The 21,641-nt window shown below is 35.6% G+C and overlaps 1 protein-coding gene across 1 annotated transcript; it reads left to right on the top strand.

The window, feature by feature from the left end:
* The first annotated feature begins 52 nt into the window (after nt 1–52).
* LOC132545126 (N-alpha-acetyltransferase 15, NatA auxiliary subunit-like) lies at nt 53–21,071 on the top strand. The gene is made up of 22 exons (XM_060208796.1): nt 53–180; nt 3,995–4,079; nt 4,264–4,368; nt 5,011–5,099; nt 5,424–5,492; nt 5,751–5,885; nt 6,404–6,551; nt 6,822–6,941; nt 7,409–7,504; nt 7,919–8,025; nt 10,461–10,533; nt 11,040–11,209; nt 11,397–11,549; nt 11,752–11,880; nt 12,551–12,700; nt 13,382–13,445; nt 13,710–13,897; nt 14,165–14,273; nt 14,538–14,636; nt 15,195–15,338; nt 15,871–15,974; nt 16,783–21,071. The coding sequence occupies exons 1-22, from the start codon at nt 124–126 to the stop codon at nt 16,951–16,953; spliced, it is 2,565 nt and encodes an 854-aa protein (XP_060064779.1). The 5' UTR covers nt 53–123; the 3' UTR covers nt 16,954–21,071.
* Nucleotides 21,072–21,641: the final 570 nt, after the last annotated feature.

Genomic DNA, 21,641 nt, shown 5'->3' on the forward strand with positions numbered 1-21,641 from the left:
AATCGGTATGTTAGCGGAGAATCCATTTCCTCCATATTGGAAATTCACCTCGTGGTTTGGGCTTGTTGATTCTATGGGATTTGACACTTGCCGCTACGTTTAGGCCACCTAAACATTATAAAAATGCCTACCAACAACCCTTTACCTCCAAAGGAAAATAATTTCTTCAAGAGAATATTGGTAAGCCTTTTTAAGGGAAATTAATGTACACGGAAAAGTCAAGAGCAACACTACCTAGTGGGTTGGGTGCTACAAATGGAAAACGGATGTCGTTCAAACCAGGTTCATGTTTCATGTTGGGAATGCTTGATTGTCACTGCTAAGAACGTTGTATTGAAAATGTTTGCATGGATATTAACGATTATTGATATCGAAATGTGCTAGCGAGTTGCAATTGTCTTAACAATATGAACGTCATTCTCCAAGGTACAAGAGAAGCGACCTCTCGTTTAGTCGATGCCTTACTTTCATTCTCGAATCCACGATCAATAGCATGCATTTGACTGCAGACCCAAGATCATGTTTTTACTTAGCATGTCGTTAGATAATAGGCTTATTTTTTATTTGGTAACGAGAAATGGAAGATCAGGTGATATACCCTGTATAAGTGATTACTTGTCTAATTCAATAAAATACTCCGTTAATCAAACAACATGCAGGTTCCTTTCATGACCAAAGTTATCTTTTCTTCATTAGGCATCAGTTTGAATTTGTTTTTGTAGACGGATCACATCATTGTGTGAAATAACAAAGAAAGAAATATGGTTAAAAAAGCAAAGTTTTATTATAAGTAGTACAATAAATACCGTAATATTTTGTACAATGTATTTTTTTGGAGTCTGGTATAGAGGACTTGCATTTAAGTCCTGATCTGGAAATAAACTTATCTTATCTAGTAATATGTACATCTGATTTTATGAATGGAACATGTATTATAGTATATGAGTCATTTTGCTGTTATGTTTTAAGAAGCACAAGGGGAGATGAAATGTTGACAGTAGCTAATAAGGTACCGCAATACAGTGAAACCTGCAATATGTTTTATTTGTCAGGGGCAAATATGATTAATAAGCGTAATGTGGCATTAACAGTTGACACATTTTTAAACATCTAAACCTGGAAGTTAATTTTCAGATGTGCCAAACTGTGATTTTCTATGACTTTCTCATTTATTTGAAATATCTAAACTGCAGTCATGAATTATCGTGAACGATCATGACAGTTCATGCGATATTCAGTTTACACGTCAGATTGGTATGTGACATCAGCTGAGGGTTTTATAATTTATTCATCCATTACGTTATAGGCTCCATAATGGTGTATGATCACAAAGTTTGTATATATACAGTGTGTATCTCTTAACTTTGATAGAATGTGTTCTGAAGATCACAAGTCGATCCTTGTTGACAAAAATAGCCAACAGATGCCAAATACCATGTTTCATTGACTGTTGAATTAGTGGTTATTTTTAATGACCAGTCGGATGTCGGGAAACACTGTTTAAGGAAAACCTGGTTTCAAAACATTTTACTGTCACCTTATCAGTGCTCACGGTAATAAAAGCAATAAATGATTTGAAGAAATATTAAAATGTTGACATTCTGATATAATAACCAGTTGGGTATTCAATCTTCATTCTATATGATACGTTTTTTCCCAGAACAAATTGTTTAACCCAGTGAAGCTTTTTGGGGCAGGTGATAATTTTCTATGATGAATTTCGCTTAAGCATTTCGAGAAACCTGAAGTTCAATTTGGTTATTTTAGTATTTTAAGCTTTGTATCAGAATTGTGTTCTCATAAATTTAAAGATGGCGACATTCATAATGACGACATGACATGCTGCAGTTTGGTGTCCCATAGGTCATTGTAAAAAGGAAACAAAACACACACAATTTTTAGTTTATTACGATTTATGGTTGACTATTTTCTTAAATGTCTGTGGCAAATAATCTTTTTTGATTTGATGACATTGATCCCAGTATGCAGTCTAGAGATGTTTCGGCAGGACATTGGAAAACATGGTTTAAAACCCATTTTAACACTTGGAATACCAATTAAAAAAACATCTACACTAGACTTCCTTTGACCTAGTTTGATCTTACAGGAAAGTGGGTCAATCTTATTGTTTGGGAGTTGAAAGTTGTGAAAAGTTGGCCAGTAGGGCAATGGCGATGCATACATAACCCATCCAGGTGTGACATACGACCCTTCAGGGATGAATCCATAGATCCTGTCCTCACTTACTTGTGATTACTTTGTATGGTTTTTTGGTGATAGTTGGCAAAATGAAGTAATATTAAGCATAGCCCACATTGAAATAAGTGACATTATCAGATGTTGGATTACATAGAATATATTGGGGGGGAAAATCATGTTTCAAGAAAATATAATATTAACTGGAAAGTATGATATATTAACAGATGTGGCATTAAGTAGGATCCACTCTACATAATAAGTTTAAAATCCTGTATACCTAGTAGTATTACAGGTCTTGACATGATCAAGCCATTTTTGTCAATCTGCTTTTTCTTTGGATTCCCGTAATTGAAAACATCCTTCTGGTTTTTTTTTATCCTGTGGCTTGCCCCAGCAGAAATTATTGAGGATATGTGATCATTTGCAGCTCTAACAACTGAAACATGAATATGCAATATCATTTCAATGACAACGACCATAAACAACTTATGTAAAAGTCAACCGCACTGACGAATCTTTTAACCCTGTAAAGTTAATTTTTGTGTTTAGGTGAAATTTCAGATTCCAGATATTGGAAGTAGTCTCAATATGGACAACCACTGTCATTTCCTGACATACTTTATCACATGATGTCATGGACAAAATCAAGCATTAACAGGAATGTAATAGATTATTGTTAAACTTAATGCTTTGACCTTTAGGCAAAAGCTGGACAAAAATGTATGATACTGTTGATACTTTGTTGATTCACTGTTCTTTAGTAATCATGGAAGCATTTTAATAAGAGGGGATGAAATTTTCCAATAGAATATGACATTTAGTAACCCCTATTTATGTTAAATAGAAGTATGGATCTTGCTTTTGAAAATTTATGCTTGTTTTGATGGAAATAATATTATGGAAAGTGATCACAGATTTTTGGAAGTTCTTTGTTACTGATTTGTAGTTTCTTTTTGTTCTGTATTAAGCTAAGTGTTTTTGCTCATTCAATTTCACATTCAACCATACTATCAACAGTAGATGTGATAATTTCCAGCACAGTGAATGTGATTGAAAAAAAAATTACCATAAAAGTGGTGATATGTGTAAATAGCATAATAACACAGAATTTCTTAGAATATTTTGTATTTAGCTGTAATGTCATTGATAAAACAGTCAGTTTCCATCAGCTAAAAAGTGTGTTTATATCCTTAAATTAAGAAGAAAACCATCATGAATAACCTAGTTTAAAGATTTTCTTGTTTTACAAGGGTGAAACATGCAGTTAGAAAGTTCTGGTAGAGTAAGGGCAACAAAATCATCCATATAACATTACATATCTCTACCAGTGTCAGCTTGTTAATAAGTGGATCAGATGATGTATTGCAAATATGTATAATCTGTCACATTAAGACCAATATCTGGAGGGCAGAACAGCAGTGTTCCGGGTTGTGTGAGAGTCAACATCAACACAAACTTAACCATATATTTATATATTTACATGTTTTAAGCTTGGAGTACATATGATACTTATATCTCGCTCATTTTATTCTCCTTATTTCTGTTTAAACCAAATTCTGAACACATGCACACTAGTTCCCCACTCAAGAAATAAACATTCTTCTGAACAAATTCACATCCGAGTAAGCAGTTGTGTAGGAGGGTTACTGTATATGAATTATCAGAAATGGGAATTTCATATTGAGGAAGGAAGTGAAATTCATGAAAATCTGCTCCACTTGGCAAACATGCTACTTCATGAATTGGTCTCATACAATTTTTTTTTCATTTATTTATATTTTCTCCTGCTTTACAGAAATGCTACGAGCAAAAGCAGTACAAAAATGGGCTGAAGTTTGCCAAACAGATTCTGACAAATCCCAAGTTTTCAGAACATGGAGGTAAGGGTTTTCATGTTATGAAAATGTTTGAAAATTCATGGTTATCTTAATTATGACCTTAATCCAGTCAAAAATGTAAGAAAAATGTTGAGAAAAGTTTTATGAACATTAGTTGTTTGAAAGTTTTGGTGTTCAGTTGATTCTGGATTGTCAGGCCTGTTGTTATTTATTTACTTATTTACAGAGACCTTAGCCATGAAGGGCCTGACACTGAACTGCCTTGGTAGGAAGGAGGAGGCCTATGATCATGTACGTCGAGGATTGAGGAATGACCTTCGCAGCCATGTCTGTATCCTTGTCAAACATTCCCTCATGAACTGTCAGAGGTCACACTCTTTGTAGATAAATTCTCACTAAAATGAATATTTGCTTGAATTGTATTTTGATGTTAACCAAAATGAATTGAAGTTGACCCTTGTCAACATACTGCAAAATGTCTGGGACAAGTATAACAGTGATTTGTCTGAAAGGCTGAAAAATATCAGAATGAATTGGTACCTCGGTGCTGTAAAATCAGAGACCATCAATTGAAATCCCCATAAAAGCCATTCCTACCAAATTTGGACACATATGAAGATACAATAATGTTGAAATCAATGAACAGTGACAGCTATTGATTTGATATTGGCTGCTATGTTTGAATGTTAAAAGTTTTGGCCAAATGATAGGTCTAAAACTGCCTTTGCTATTGAACATGAGTAGTATTGTATACTACTTCTAACCTCTGCATGTTTGTGTGTTTCAGTTGGATTGATTGTTTTAGCTGGCTAGTTATCATAAGATACTGGTATATATATTTGTATCCAGAAGTTACCTTTGTCACTTGCTCTTGTTTCTTGTGGCATTGTGTATATTTATCCTCTTCCTGTAGTGCAAAATCATTGTTTGTTCATTTTCAAGTACACATGTAATCCTTAATGCTGATCTCCAGGCTGGCATGTGTATGGTTTACTACAGCGATCAGACAGGAAATATGATGAAGCCATCAAGGCGTACAGGAATGCATTGAAGTGGGATAAGGCAAGTACTGCAGGGAATATCAGGAGACAATACATTTCTCTTCATGTGAATACTTACATGCTTAGTTGTGTATAAGAATGTCTCAAAGTGAATTTGTGTATCAGCTAAGTGAGTTTGTGCATCAGATGATTTTGCACTTAAGTGTTCCAAGGCCAAGGTCACTATTTCTATTTTAAAAAAATTGTCCAAACAATGACTATAATTGATTTGCATAGAAATAGTCATTCGTGTCCTATGGACATGCTTTAGTCTTTGATGATGGACTGTAAAGTATTGGATACTTTCTGTAGAAAAACCATCATACTTTGTTTTTGTTCTTTCCAGGATAACCTGCAGATCTTGCGAGATCTGTCTTTATTACAGATTCAGATGCGAGATTTGGAAGGGTACAGAGTAAGTAGTCGGAAAGACCATCATTTGTAGTGCTGATAATACTTTTTAGATAGCAAATCATTATTCTATGTCTGAAAATTTTAATACTTTTATGGCATTTCATACACTTTTTTGTCTGTAATTTCCTTTTAATTTAGAACGAAGATAAATGTGATGACAAGCCTGTCATTTTGAAAAATGGAAAATGTCACTATGCTTTTTTTCCCACTTAACTATATCCCTGTAACTGCATGTTCGTAATTGTATTGTAATTTGTAGGATACACGTTACCAATTGCTTGTGTTGCGGCCTGGACAGCGTGCTTCATGGATTGGTTATGCTATGTCTTACCATCTCCTGAAGGACTATGATATGGCCTTCAGTATCATCGAGGAGTTTCGCAAGACACAAATGGTATTATTCAAAACATGATTGAATTTCACTTTAAATTTTGTTTAAATTTTGAATCAACTGTTCATACAATTTTTATGTAAAAGAAGAACATCTAGAAATTCAGACTTAAATCTTACAGGATAAGGGTGAAGACTTAAATGGTATCTAGGAGAAACCCTGTTTTCAATTTTATGTCAAGTGTATTGCAGTCTTTGCTTCTGTTGTCAGACTACAGCTATCAGTCTTGACTTTGAGATATTTTAATTTGATTGCCAATAAGATGTTCAATATGGTAGAAATTTTTATGGCGATATACTGAAACATTTCGACAGGAAAAGATTGCAGATTATTTATAATGATATTGTATAGGATGATCTTAAGCACAAATCTTTGTTCACTTCGGAACATTTGTATTTTCATCTTTATGAAGATTACGTATTGCAGATTGTTGGAACTTTTGATAAGAGTCACTTCGATTATCCTTACAAAGCTGTGAAAACAACCATTTAATTGAACACGTCCTGAAATTTTACTTTCAGCCTAAACCACTTGATTATGAGCACAGTGAACTCCTGATGTATCAAAACCTGGTACTGCGTGAATCAGGAATGAATACTGAAGCACTGACCCATTTAGAAAAATATGAAAAACAAATTGTAGACAAGCTAGCTGTTCAAGAAATTAGAGGTAAAGATCTTCTGAAGCCTTCTGTATCTTGGTATCCTGTTGTCACAATTAAAATTTTTATTTCTTTGTATAGCAACATATTTTGTGGGTGATGTTGAAACATTGGAACATTTTAATAGATGTCTCAAAGATACATTAGAATATTTTAATATATTATGATAAAGAAACTCCACAGCTCACATAATAGAAATTGAAACCATGGATAAGTAAGATGAACATATTCATAGCTTTTTACAATAGAAAGAAATATTTGAACCATCTTCTATTTAGGTGAACTGTATCAGAAGTTGGGCAGGCACAAAGAAGCAGGAGATGTTTACCTTGATCTGATCAAAAGAAATCCAGAGAATTGGGGTCATTACAAGATGCAGGAGGAGGCTGCAAAACCTGGTTTGTTGTCTTTGTCATTGTGAGCTCTGTCCACTTCATATAATTTCTGTCCTGTCCAAATTCATTGTTACAGCCCTTAATGGGTGTTACACATAGTTACAGTGTATGAATACATGGAATAAAGGACAGGATCTTTATTACAGTCATATTACTACATACAGGAACTTACTACACAAGGGTATATATTCATGATTCTCCCCTTTTGAAGAAATTGAGAATTCTTGAGAAATTCAATAGACATCAAAGCAAAAAGGGAAGAAAAGGGAAAAAAAACTGGCAGTATATCAAAATTTTTGTTGGTCTACTCATTGGATATTAACTTTCATGAATTTGGGATGAGAACTGATGACAACTTTAAGCATATTTTTCTACCCCAAATATATTGCATGTTTTTGTAATATTGTTGAAAAACTTGATTTCAGAATGGTACAAGGTCTGTTTGTCATTGTATATATCTCTATTTACAGATACTGTAGAAGAACGTCTTCAGCTGTATAAAGATATAGAGAAGGAATTTCCACGCGCTTCTGCACCGAAGAGGATACCATTGTCCTTCACAACAGGTAACTTGACTAGTACCTTCATATATCTGTCTTTCATGACAGGTAACTGGACTACCTTCATATATCTGTCCTTCATGACAGGTAACTTCGCTTGTATGGTGTCATATTTGTCCATAATATAAGGTGACTTTGACATTTCAAGACATCAAATGACATTCATTGAGAAACTAGTAGAGAGTCTGTAGGATTTCTGAATTTTGTCACAAACTGATCTTTACTCTTTTGTTGTTTATAATAAAATAAACACTAAAAGAAAAAAATGCAAAACAAAAATTTATTAAATATTCCCTCCACACATAGAAATACTGTATTTTTTTTTATATATGATATGATAGATAGTATATGGAAGTATTTTAGATAGAATTACAGATTTTGGAAAATTTAGTTGCTAACAGAATCTGATTGCCTTTGCAGGAATCACGTTTACAAGTTTAATTGATGCCTATCTGAGAAAAGCTTTCCACAAAGGTGTACCGCCCCTGTTTGTCACCATTAAATCTCTGTACACAGACCCCAGTAAGGTAAGGAGGGTGTGACTAGACATAAATATGTACCGCCCCTGTTTGTCACCATTAAATCTCTGTACACAGACCCAAGTAAGGTAAGGAGGGTATGACTAGATATAAAGATGTACCACCCATGTTTGTCACCATTAAAAGAGGGTATGACTAGATATAAAGATGTACTGCCCCTGTTTGTCACCATTAAATCTCTGTACACAGACCCCAGTAAGGTAAGGAGAGTGTGATTAGACATTAAGGTGTATCATCTCTGTTTGTCACTATTAATCTTTGTCACCATTAAAATCTCTGTACACAGACCCCAGTAAGGTAAGGAGGGTGTGACTAGACATAAAGATGTACTGCCCCTATTTGTCACCATTAAATCTCTGTACACAGACCCCAGTAAGGTAAGGAGAGTGTGATTAGACATTAAGGTGTATCATCTCTGTTTGTCACTATTACTACCGATGAAGGGAAGGTGTGAACGACACACTTACTATAGTATTGAACAAAGTGTTGATACTATTGTATTGAAGTATTCAAATAATCGAGTCAAGTATACAACGACCTCTGTGATTGGTCGGGGGCGGAGTTTAGACAACCTGAATAGTTGATCTGACACCCAATTTGTTCTGGTAGGCGGAGTTAATGTACACTTTCAGTCACATAACAATTACTAAGTAATCGCTGGAAAAATGTCCGACGACGGCAACAGTACGCAAAATTTTCTACGTCAGATTGACCCAGGGTTGGCGAAATATGCGTCAGAATTCAAGAAATGTGATGTCAGCAATCTTAATACCTTGCGATATTTATTACCAAGTGAGGTAAATTCCATGGAAATGCCACAGGTGTACAAACGAATGGTGACAGATAAGATCATTAACATGCAAACGCCAGAAACTAAAAGTGCATTTAAAACGAAAATGACGGCAGATGCCGGCACGGCCGCATCACATCCACCTAAACGGCTGAAGTTTGAAAACACTGTTGATATATATTTTGTACGTAAATTAGTTTAGTACTGAGTAACTTCCGTTTTCTCGTTGTACCATCGATGGAAAAGCAAGGTATCATTGGGTGTAGAACGAAACAAATGGGACAATCCAATTAGGTCTGATCTGAAGCCACCTGTGACTTGGACTCTTCCAATTAACCTCTCGCGACAGTCGAGTGTTTGTAAAATGCCGATGTCTGCACAGTATTTTTTCACCTGGCTCCACCCACAATCGATCTAGACTTGGCTCTGCCAATCAGAGAGCTTGTTGCATAAATTTAAGGAATTCGATTGGTGAAGTACTTCAGTACAATACTATCAATACTTTGTTCAGTACTACAGTACTTGAAACGTTCACACCTTCCCTTCATCGGTAGTAATCTTTGTCACCATTAAAATCTCTGTACACAGACCCCAGTAAGGTAAGGAGGGTGTGACTAGACATAAAGATGTACTGCCCCTATTTGTCTCCATTAAATCTCTGTACACAGACCCCAGTAAGGTAAGGAGAGTGTGATTAGACATTAAGGTGTATCATCTCTGTTTGTCACTATTAATCTTTGTCACCATTAAAATCTCTGTACACAGACCCCAGTAAGGTAAGGAGGGTGTGACTAGACATAAAGATGAACTGCCCCTATTTGTCACCATTAAATCTCTGTACACAGACCCTAGTTAGGTAAGGAGGGTGTGACTAGAGATAAAAGTGTACCGCCCCTGTTTGTCACCATTAAATCTCTATGCAGATTGGCACCTGGGGACTTAGGTGTTAGGCCCCAAATGAAGTTCAGACAATGATGTGCTTCTAAATGTTATTCCTTCATAATGCTTGGGTAGATTTCAACAAAATGTTTTCTTAAACATTACTATGGAGGGCAATGATATCAAATGTGTCTGAAATGATCCAGACAGAAATTGTTCTGACCAATCTTGTTTTTCATTTTGGTCCAAGATCCAACATAACTCATCTCGAATAAATAATCTGAACTCTTCTTAAGTTTCATTCACACCACCAAGTAAAATATTTAATTATTGAAGAAAATGTCGGTTCTCCACCTGGTCAAAACTTCCATATGGTAACCACAGTAGTTATTTTGTAACATGATTGTGCAACTGTTTTTCATGAACAAAATCTACCATCTAAGAGTTTCTGACACTCTCGAGGAATGTTCAAAATTTGAATTCATCAGATTTGTTAGACCATCATCAGCAAACTCCTTGGTCGGTCGATTGTCAGATGACCGTCAAACTTTATCTTTAAAACTTTCTTTATTTGGTGTAATTGTTTCTAGAATTGTTGAAGGGTAGTCAAATAATCAAATCTAACAAACAAATCTCAAACATCAACATCTGTACTGTTATTAAGCGAAGAAATTTATTTTCTTTTTTGTCTATTAATATTATCCAAGAACGGTGTGCTTTACTCTCTGTTAATAAATCCTATTTACTTTTACAGATCAAAGTAATAGAGGAATTGGTTTTGAGCTACATGGAGAGCTTAAAGAGAGTTGAGAAGTTTGATGAAGCTGGTAGGTTATAAGATACAGTTGTTGATTAATAAAGGAAAGGAAACATGTGTAACTGCTTGTAAATTTCTCTCTTTACACAGGTTTGACTGTAATAGTACTGTACACATGCTTGTTAAAACAAATACTGACTTTCTTAGCTTCTGTAATTTTTGACAAATTTTTTAATGAAACCCTGGAATATGTTTGAATCATTGTACCTGATTTAGAATATCTGTTTGGTCAATTTCGGCTGATGAGTTTAGTTCAAAGTTCTTTGACAGCAGGTTATTTGCTGAATTCATTTATCTATGCTCAGTCATATGACATACATAACCTTGAATAGTCTAGTTTTCAATCTTTGTATGGGTGCTGTTTTAAAATTTTAACTTCTTATCCGCTTTTTATGATGTGGTCCCCATCATCACTGGCTCGAATTGTGTTACTAATTGTCCTACAAAAGTATGCTACAAGCTCAGAATATAATATTAATGGAGTACAGAGGTTGACCTTGAGCTTTATTGTTACAGATGAAGGGGAGAAAGAACCACCCACTTCCCTTGTTTGGGTTTACTACTTCCTGGCTTCACATTTTGACCACCAGGGCAACACAAAGCGGGCAATGGAATTTATAGATGCGGCTCTGGAACACACACCACTACTCATAGAGTTGTATGTCCTGAAAGCGAAAATTCATAAGGTAAAGAAATGCTAGTTTTACTAAAATATTAGAAGAAAAAATTTAAAATCACAATATTGGTAGAAAGAGTTCCAGACACTACCTTTGGATTAATGATTGACACCTGTGGAATAAGAGTTAAAAGAGAAGTTATGTCAGTTTTGTAAAGATTTGTGGAGACGTTTGTAGACTAATTTGTTTGTTGTAGCATGCGGGTGATATAGAAGAAGCAATGCGACTGATGGACGAGGCCCAGTCCCTTGACACTGCCGACCGTTACATTAACTCCAAGTGTGCCAAGTACATGCTCAAGGCTAACCTCATCAACGAGGCTGCTGATATGTGCTCCAAATTTACACGGGTAAGTCTTCTCTACAATAGCTACTGTGATAGTATTTTGGATTGGTTTGCATGTCAATGAACTGGAAGATCAGTGCTTTAGATTTGTGATGAACTAGGGCAATGTTTATTTAGCTAATTGTGAAAATTTGTTCAGTACTTTTAGTGGCTGTTGCTGAAAGATATAAGGGCACTAAATGACTTTCTCATACTTTGTATTACAGGAGGGTGTATCAGCCATGGACAATTTGAACGAGATGCAGTGTATGTGGTTTCAGACAGAATGTGCGGCCACACACCAGCGCACAGGCAAATGGGGGGAGTCTCTGAAGAAATGCCATGAAGTAGATAGGGTGAGTCTGAATATTCTGAAGTTATGCCATGAAGTAGATAGGATGAGTCTGAATATTTTGAAGAAATGCCATGAAGTAGATAGGGAAAGTCTGAATATTTTGAAGAAATGCCATGAAGTAGATAGGGAAAGTCTGAATATTTTGAAGAAATGCCATGAAGTAGATAGGGTAAGTCTGAATATTTTGAAGAAATGCCATGAGGTAGATAGGGTAAGTCTGAATATTTTGAAGAAATGCCATGAGGTAGATAGGGTAAGTCTGAATACTGTGAAGTTTCCCCTGATATAAACAACTTCAAAGAAAAAATGGTTAGGATTGGCTAACTGGCATAATCTTGTGTTATTTTATACGCTGAAGAGAAATTATGAAAACAAATATATGATATTATGATTGAAATCATCTAAACTAATATGCTGGGTTGCATGAAGATGAATTTAAGAGATGTTATAGAAATTACTTTTTGGTAAAGAAGTGAAGTTGATCTGTATAAGCCTGGACAAACTATATTGCTATGTATATTTGCTTTCCAGATGAATTGAACTGATCAAATCTGTAGTTAATTTATTCATGAAACAAGATTTATGTTACAACTTTAAACATGTTTTTGTTATAATGCGAGTTGTTTATATTACAATTAGTTTTTTGACGTAAGTTTACTTCTGATTCGCAGCATTTCACCGAGATAATTGAGGACCAGTTTGACTTCCACACATATTGTATGAGAAAGATGACATTACGAGCTTACATAGGACTGTTACGCCTTGAGGATGTACTTCGAAATCATCCGTTCTACTTCAAGGCGGCAAAAATAGCAATAGAGGTTAGTGGCCTGTAATGATATGCTTCTTAATCTTGTTAAAAGTAATTTTTGTTCCCCAGCCATTTAAGAGGGGGAGGGATACATTGTTACCCATGCTGTCTGTCCTGGACCGTCATGTTGCATCCCTTTCAGAATAAATGTTATGATCTTGAGAATCTCCAGAGAATTCGTTTGTATTACTTCTAAGTGGTCAGATCAGGATTGGTTGAACATTCCTATCTTTATTGTAGACATTTTCTAGTCTTCTTGTGTATTCATTTACTGATATCAAATCAAAACCCTGTTATTCTATGATGAAAAATCTGCTCATGTGACTGTATTTGTAATGAAATGTAATTTGAAGATAATATACTGTATTCCAACAAAATTTTTGGCAGTTCCATTAAAACCATCAATGCTGTGAGGTTTGGGTATAGTTTGAGGGGGGTGGGGGAAATCTGGGTTGTAATTTCCATTACATTAAGAACTGATGGCTCAGAAGAATGAATATACAAAGGAAACTTGTATTGTAGAATATGTTAACTATTTGGATTACTGGTCATGTCGGTAATGAACTCGTCACAAAGTAAAAGGAAATAGGTGAATCAATATATTATTGAAGTTTACAACTTGAGCAAATAAACAATATATACTTTTCCAATTCACTGTCAAGTGGGTAAGCTCTCCTGATTACTGTTGCAGATATATCTTCATTTGGCCGACCATCCACTGGCTGAGAATGAAACAGACAAATCTTTAGATACAGGTAAACTGGAGAATTTTGGCACAATGTATACCATGGCACACTGTGTCAGTTCGATATTCTATAAAAAGTGATAATGTACTACCTGGAATGATATCACGCAATATTTTTCATATTTGATATATTTCTCTTATTTTATGAAACATGAAACAGATTTTTATGGCAAATGCTGTTCAAACTGTGTTTTGAAATATTCCCACATTGCATTTGTCTATAGCTTGACTGTCATTTTGTATCATTTATTCATATTATTCACATTTGAAACAGAAAATCTTACACCAAGTGAATTGAAAAAATTAAGAAATAAGCAGCGAAAAGCTGCCAAAAAGGCCCAACAAGCCCAAGAAAAACAGAAAGCAGAACAGGACAAAAAGGAGCAACAGAGCAAAAAACAGCAGGATGGTGAAATGGATGGGCCGAAGGAGGAGGAATTGATTCCAGACAAACTAGCCAGGGTGAGTAGGTAGAAGTTTGAGAATGTGTGTTTAACACAAAAAGACATTGATATATCCTGACAGTAAAAATGGATATCTTGAACCAACAATATTGATTTAGAGAGAAAAAAATCACAATTGATTCAAAAATACAAAATGAAAATCTTGGTGTAATTTTCAACTAGATAGATGAAGTGTTTTCCCATCATTTTGTGGAAGTATATCTTTGCATATTTTCTGGAAGACAAATTCACCCATCTGTTTAAACCTGTTTTGTTTGTATTTTAGACGGAAGAACCATTAGAACAGGCCATCCGCTTCCTTAGGCCTCTACAATTGTTAGCGAAGGACAAAATACAAACCCATATATTTGCTTATGAAATTTATAGTAGAAAGGGTAAGTCCAGAAAATGTTGTCAAGAGTTGTTTTTATATTTTCTAGCAAATCAAACAAGTCAGGTAATACTGGTAGTCATTTACGATCATTATACCATTGAAAGCAGTTAACTTTATATATTAAATTTAACTAGTAAGGGAGGTAACTGTCTGCAAAATAATTAAAGTAATGAATCAAGGTATGTAAATGATTAGATATGAAGGGAGGCAGAGTCAGTGTTTAATTTGAAACTATAAACTTACTGTAATTTCAATTCGTTTGCAGGTAAACATCTGTTAATGTTACAATCACTAAAACGGGGATGTCGTATCGACTCTGATGATCCTCAGTTACATATTTGTTTACTGAGGTTTTTACAGAAAGGTAAGTCCTGTGTTGATTGTAATACCTCTTCCAGAGTACAGCCTGTTTTAAGCATTGTACAGTGGACATTTCTTGTTGCGTTCATCAGACAATTTCGTTTAGAGAAACACCAGTCTAGCCCTGTACTTGTGTATAATATTTTAATCTTTGAAGGATGTAATTTTTTGACTCATTCTAGTAGTTCAATGAATTTTGTAAAAGTACCAGACTTAAAACCAAATTGAAGTCAAGCTTGATTAAATGTCTTGACACCTGATAATTTGTGTAACATATCTTGAAACAAAATAATATTGAAGGGACAAGAATGTTCTGCAAAGAGGAAAATCTTGCATTGTCTTAAAGCTTTTGCATGCTAACGCCATAGTCTTATTAAAGTCTTTAACATGAAAAGAAGTGAATTTCCTATACCTCTATATTTAAATCCTTTTATTTTTTTGTCTAGGTGGTTAATCATGTGACTGGCTAATTCATTACATTGAGGATCTTGCTCTTTCTTCAACGTTGATAGCAAAAGTTTGAAAATATTAAGTCATTCAACAGTTTTTTCTTGGGTTTCAGTGAATAAGAAGGGAGTAATGCCAGATGCTGTGAAACAAGTGTTAGAAATGGAAACATTACCACTTCATCAAGGGAAAGATGTCAAAACACTCAATACAGATTATATCTTGAGGAACAGTAAATCACTACTACACAGATTAGCAGGTAAAAACCTCATGCTACTACAATGATAAAAGAGTTGTCTGTCCTTACTTTGGTCAGGCCAGTCTCACAATGTTGATGTTTCAGTGGGCAATAACTTGTTTAAAAAGGGTGTAACATTGAATGTGATCTTATTAATAGAAACATATAAATCTTCAACATGAACCTGTAGTCTCTCTATAGGCTGTTTTGGTAAAATGTCTTTCTCATAGGGTTTTTTTAATGTGTTTGCAGTGTAGAGAAAACCCATCAGTATGAGACCTGGCTGGAAGTTACGATATTATGAGTTAAATAACGTAATCAAACTTGGTATTCTGGCTATTGTTATACCCCATAATCATTGAATTACATTATTTTTTACCATTTTATGTATTTTGATAAAAAATGAAATTTTCTCCTTTCAAAGAACTTTTCTTAGCTGGGTATTGTTGGAAATTTTAATGATGATATTAGAGGGTTTGACTTAATGTTGTTTGAGTGTTACTGTGGTATACAGTGGCTCATGAACTGCATCATATGACATTCCTTTCAACAGGTGCTAGGATGATGTATGAATTAGATTCCTCAGAAGAAACCCAGAAAAAAGCATTAGAAATGGCCACAAGTCTTTCAGAGGATTTAGATGGAATATGTATAAAGGTGAGTCCATCCTTGTGTGAATGATTAACAGAAATACAACCTTCTCAAGTGTTTTCTTTTTTGTCTAAGATCATGATAAGGAAGTGACATGCCTACATTCAATGTGTAATAAAACACCCTGTCCTTAGTGCTGAAACCCTTGTTTTACTTCATTATGGAGCTGAAACCCCTGTTTTCCTTCATTATGGAGGTGAAACCCCTGTTTTCCTTCATTATGGAGCTGAAACCCCTGTTTTCCTTCATTATGGAGCTGAAACCCTTTTCAGCTCTCGGTGTGCAGGTTAAAACATTTTTGACCCTCATTGTATATATATCTGCATAAACCATCTAAGGTTTTATCTCAAGAAGCAATGTAAACTTTGCGAATGATATCAGCGTTATTAGCTCACCTTGCGCGGTGTCTGGCATCCGTAAACTCTTTCCAAGAAATCACTACTTGAGTGCATTTTAACCAAATTTGGTCAGAGGCATCCAAATCATGTTTGAATAAATGATGGGTGTCAGTCCCCAGGGGCACAAAAGGAAAAATTAAGAAAATTCTTTAAATCCATCCCCTACCATAGGAATTAAATTTTGTCCAAATTTGGTCACAAAAATCCTTTGGTAAAAGGGATTTAAATTTGTATAAATGGTTGGTCGCCGGGCCCCCTAGGTCCAAAAGGGCAGGGGACCAGTAGGGAAATATGCCAAATTCTTCAAAATCCTTCTGTAGGAATGCCAGACTTCTGTCCTAAAGTTGGTCTGAAACATCCTTGGGTGAAAGGGTCTTAAATTGTGTTTTTATTTGCTTTTTTGTTTTTATCTCCAGAACTGTATAGAGGTCTTGGAAGCAATGTGCCGCGGAGATTTTGGTCAGTGTGAGAGCGTAGCCCAAGACTATCAGGCCCGATGCCACAGCCTTTTCCCACTCTCTCCTTCCTTTATTATTCCCGCCAGCAGTCAACCAGACCAGATTGTTGCAAATGGAGCTGCCTCCTAGAGAAGTCTGGTCAAGGGGAATAATCCACCTCATTTTGTGCTGAGTTAGGACAGCTTTCTTATAACAAATAACTCCCAAATCATAGCAGGTAATTACTCTTCAGACATTTCAATAGAGTTGGGGGTATGATGGACACCATGCCAATTATTGTGATCAAACCTTGGATGTGGCCCCACATACAAGAGGTAATGGACCACTGCTGGCACAAACTAGTTTTCAGTGCGGCACCTTATTGACAGGAGTTGTGTCGACAACCAAAAGGACAGTGTCACAGTGTCCACAGATATGCCACTAGATTCCTTGTTATCATTGTGCACATTTCTGTAGGGAACACTGTAGCAGCTTGTGTGTAGATGTTGGTGTGTTTGAGTAAATGAGCGACAAACATGCAGGTGGATGGAAGTTGCGCCAAACACGACGTCTAAAGGCTAACCGAACATATGCAGGACAAGCCATCAGTAACAGAAAAGAAAGTTCACCACTTTCAACAGAGTGATTTTTGTGAAATCCTTTTTCCCCCAACCTGTACAACTTCCTGCTTAATTATTTGCTCAAGTGCAATGAGGGAAGATGCTGTGCTCTGTCATTTGCTGGGGACCATGCTCACTCTACTCAATGCTAACATGGGGAGTGGTGGCCTGAACCAGTGCTTGCTTGTAAACCATGAATGAACCAATCAGAGTGCACCTGTTTGCCTGAAATTAACCAATCAGAAATGTACCAGTGTAAGCTTGCTACAGGAATTCCTTGCCATATGTGGCACATTGTTATTTCTCAAGAGTAGACAAATCTAGTTTTTTTTTTAAGTTATTTTATAGAAATAAGTATTATCCATGTGTTCCTTTGCTACATTTACAGGTGTCATAGTAACTGGACTTTACAGTCTTTTTTTTAACGAACAGATATTTATACTGAAGTGGTAATGAAGACAATTATCACCAAGAATGTCCAGCGTTTGTCTCATATTGGCGTCGTTCACTATGCTGTGTGTCCCATGTTGAGAGAATGATTTTTATTATTGAGTGTGATGATGAACAAAAGTGTGGTCCGAGTTGAAAGTGTTGATACTACCACTTCATTAGTGCTACGTGAATGATTCTCACATGTGTAGGGCTGTGATGCTGATGGTACGACCATTGTTTTATATATATAGCCATCAACAAATTACTGACATTGCACTGTGGTCACTTATATAGCCAAATCTCCATGTCATTGCTTTGGAATCATTTATCTTACAAATATATTAAAGTGAAGTGTGTGATAGCTTTCAGACTTTTTTCTGAAAATGCTATTTTTTAACACATACCGCTCTTGCATGCTAAATGTGGTTAATGCATTGGTTACAATGGGAAACACACCGCAGCAAACAGCTTTCTTGCAAAAGTTTTTCTTTTTTTCTTCTTTTATTTGGATGAAGTGACCAACCAGTAAATCTTTTGTCTTTATAAGGACGTGAAACAGGATTAATTTATTTTCTGTTGCAATAAAGACTGTCTGTGTTTGCAGACAAAAGCTAACCAAGAGCACTTCAGGTCTGTAATCATTTGTCTTGTGAAAGGGAATTTTTCAGAAATAACATGTAGACACCACAAAACTACCCTTCTGGAAATACAACAAGAGTTAGCTGCCTTCAATGTAATAGGAGTAATTGTAACTTTGAAATCTATTGGGAAACTTTTCTTTCAAAACCGTAAGCTATTGTAAATCACTTATATTATGTCTTGGAATTATTTTTTGCAAGGTGAGTCAATTGTGAATTGGAATCCTTTGTGATATTTGTGCAAAAAAATGGCATTCATGTTGATTTAGTTACCAAATTCAGAGCCTTGTAGAGTTCAGGTAATAGCTCATCATTCGTGTCTGAAGAGGTAAGTTTGCAAAATTAAGTATTCATGAAATCTCAAGGATTTTTCAATATTACAAGAAACTCTAACACTTTATTGTAAGTTGCTCTAGCCAGAAATCAACAAGATATTTTACAACTGTTAGTGAAGTTATGAAGACTCCTATTACATTCAATTTGATATCTTCTTAAATATTTGCAACTGATAAAGGTTCCCAACAAGACCTGACATGTGTTGTTGCTGGTAGTAAGCAGCCTATCAACTAATGTTAGTGTATCAGTTTTTTCAATCAACCCTGATAATTAAGAGCCTATGGACAACTCATGGTCAGTCCCAGATGAAAATTGCAGTGACTTATTTAACCATTTGTTTTTGTCACATCTCATATGTTAACATGAAAATTCATCTGCAATATGATTGGCTGGGCCTTGGAGGCTAAGAGGAATCCTTGGCTCGGCCTCTGAGGCTAAGGAGAATTCTTGGCTCAGCCTCAGAGGCCAGGGGGAATTCTTGGCTCGGCCTCGGAGGCCAAGAGGAATTCTTGGCTCAGCCTCAGAGGCCAGGGGGAATTCTTGGCTCGGCCTCGGAGGCCAAGAGGAATTCTTGGCTCAGCCTCAGAGGCCAGGGGGAATTCTTGGCTCAGCCTCGGAGGCCAAGAGGAATTCTTGATACCATCAGAATCAGAAACATGTTGGCAAAAGTTTTACAATATAATTGTGATCACATCATTTAATTTTTTATAGATCCATCTGTGAGCATGATTTTCACAAGAGCTGCCATATTTTCACCACTGTCGTTTACATTGCTCCCAGAAGAACTCTTATTATGAATATTTGTGAAATGTTTAAGTGATGTGGCCCATTATTTTCTCTGAGACTCTGAATAAGGATAATTGTGGCGTGTCCAATTTTATCATAGAATGAAAATTTAATATGGGTACTGTAAGCATTGAACATTTGTTGAAACAGCTTAATGTAGAAGTCACTTGTCAGTCGTCATCAAAATGTTGGCAGAATAACTTGATTAAATATCTCCAAGTGTTTCATTATCTTCTTAGCCCAAATCTGTTGTAGAATTTGTAACACAAGGGTACATTGTACAGCAACTTTCAAATTGTATCTCATTCCAAACAGTTGGACCAGTTATATCAGATTTATGAAATAGTGACATGATAATTACACCATTTTTCCTTGCAGTAATGTGATGGTGGTTTTTTCAGTGGTCTATTTATGGCAGTTTTACAAAAAGGTTGAAGCAACTTAAGGATGCACGTTTTCCAGAAGTCATTAAATATACTGTCATTTTCTTTTATGAGATTTATTCTCCAGGTGTCTCTATGTCATGATTTTATTCTATCCTTAAAAATAGTGAAAAATATAGAGCTGTCAGAAATCACAGTGTTAAACAAGAATTACTAGGCCACATTATATACATATATACACAAACGGTTACTTAGAACTTAGGGGAGTGTCTGACATTTAGAACTGGTGTTGATACATGCAACACAAAAGCTGCAAGACTGATGTTAATTAAACACACAAGGTGTCGCTATCAGCAGACATGACTTTACAGAATATGTGCTGTAAACATCTCCTGCAGCTTTGGTTTAAAATTCTACCATCTTTGATTTTGATGTCGCGTAAATAGACTGGTTAGCATTCTGCAAATCCACTACAGGGCCATTTTCCTTTATTGGTTTGATCAGTTGGACGAGGGTTGTTCCTTTATAACGGCGGACCGACTGATCTAATTTGGCTTTCCAATGAGCTTCAACTAGGCCTCTCAAAGCTTATATTAATATTTGCAGGTCCATCCTAATTTATGTCTGAAATGTTACATTTAATGTGCCGACAGGCCAGTTTGCATTAACGAACTGCCCCTTGGTCTACAGGACTTGGCGTGTGGTAGCTAACAAAACTAGTATATATGATCATACAAAGGAACCCAAGTGATTTCGCAGTAGAACTTTAAAGTTACTATTTTATTCTTCTGGTATATACTGTTTTCAGTGCGACATGTTGATGATAGCTGTGCTGTTACCATAGTGATACTTGAACCAAGGAGATTGTAAGATCACTGTTGATATCGATTATTTTATTGTCTTTGTGTGGAAATTTTGCTATGATAACTACAGTTTGCAATGTAGTTGCCATGGATGCCAGAGACAGTGGTATGGTTGCTATGGTGATGTATGAGTATGCAAGAGAGATAATACAAATGAATTTGTCCTGGGATAGTTACATGAAATAAACACACTTTCTATCTACAAACCTACATATTTGTTCCATTGTTCTTCACTGTTCTTACTTCATTCATATTTGATATAGAAAACTTCTGTCGTATTTGAGATAAGACAGTTTACTAGGAGTTAAATATGTTATTGGCTACATTTGCTATGGACTTGGGACAAAAAAAGCCTTCAAAGACATCCTATCAAATCCTGGCAGCTATTCCCTTGAAGTTATAAATATAAATCACACATACCATGTCCAAGTCCGTTCATATGGCCTGCTTGAAAAATTCAAGCAACACATAATTATTCTACGATAAACAAATACATCTGTAACGGATATTAAAAATGTTGCAGTACATGTGAAGCTCAACAGTTAGTGTTTTGTAATTTCCTATAGCATGCTAAAAACATTAAAAAACCAATTATAAAATTTGTTCTATTTTGACCCCTTCTAAATAGCAAAATAGATCTGAAAAGATGCAGAAATGCTAAAAACTTCTATTTAGCATTTCAGTCTCGGACAGGTAATGCTGGCTCTCTGAAATTTCACATGCCAAATATCAAGCGTCGGTTCCATTCTCTATCTGGGATTCTCTCGCAGGTTAAGCTGA

Source organism: Ylistrum balloti, unplaced genomic scaffold (assembly GCF_031769215.1).
Source record: "Ylistrum balloti isolate Yb309-2 unplaced genomic scaffold, AGI_CSIRO_Ybal_v1 Utg369830, whole genome shotgun sequence".
Classification (NCBI taxonomy): Eukaryota; Metazoa; Mollusca; class Bivalvia; order Pectinida; family Pectinidae; genus Ylistrum; species Ylistrum balloti.

Excerpts from the sequence above, each read along its gene's own strand:
- LOC132545126 (XM_060208796.1), top strand. The coding sequence starts at position 124 with ATGCCTACCAACAACCCTTTACCTCCAAAGGAAAATAATTTCTTCAAG. Across the intron at positions 5,886-6,403 it reads AGTTTCGCAAGACACAAATG|CCTAAACCACTTGATTATGA; the intron begins GTATTATTCAAA and ends TTTTACTTTCAG. Across the intron at positions 10,534-11,039 it reads TGAGAAGTTTGATGAAGCTG|ATGAAGGGGAGAAAGAACCA; the intron begins GTAGGTTATAAG and ends TTATTGTTACAG.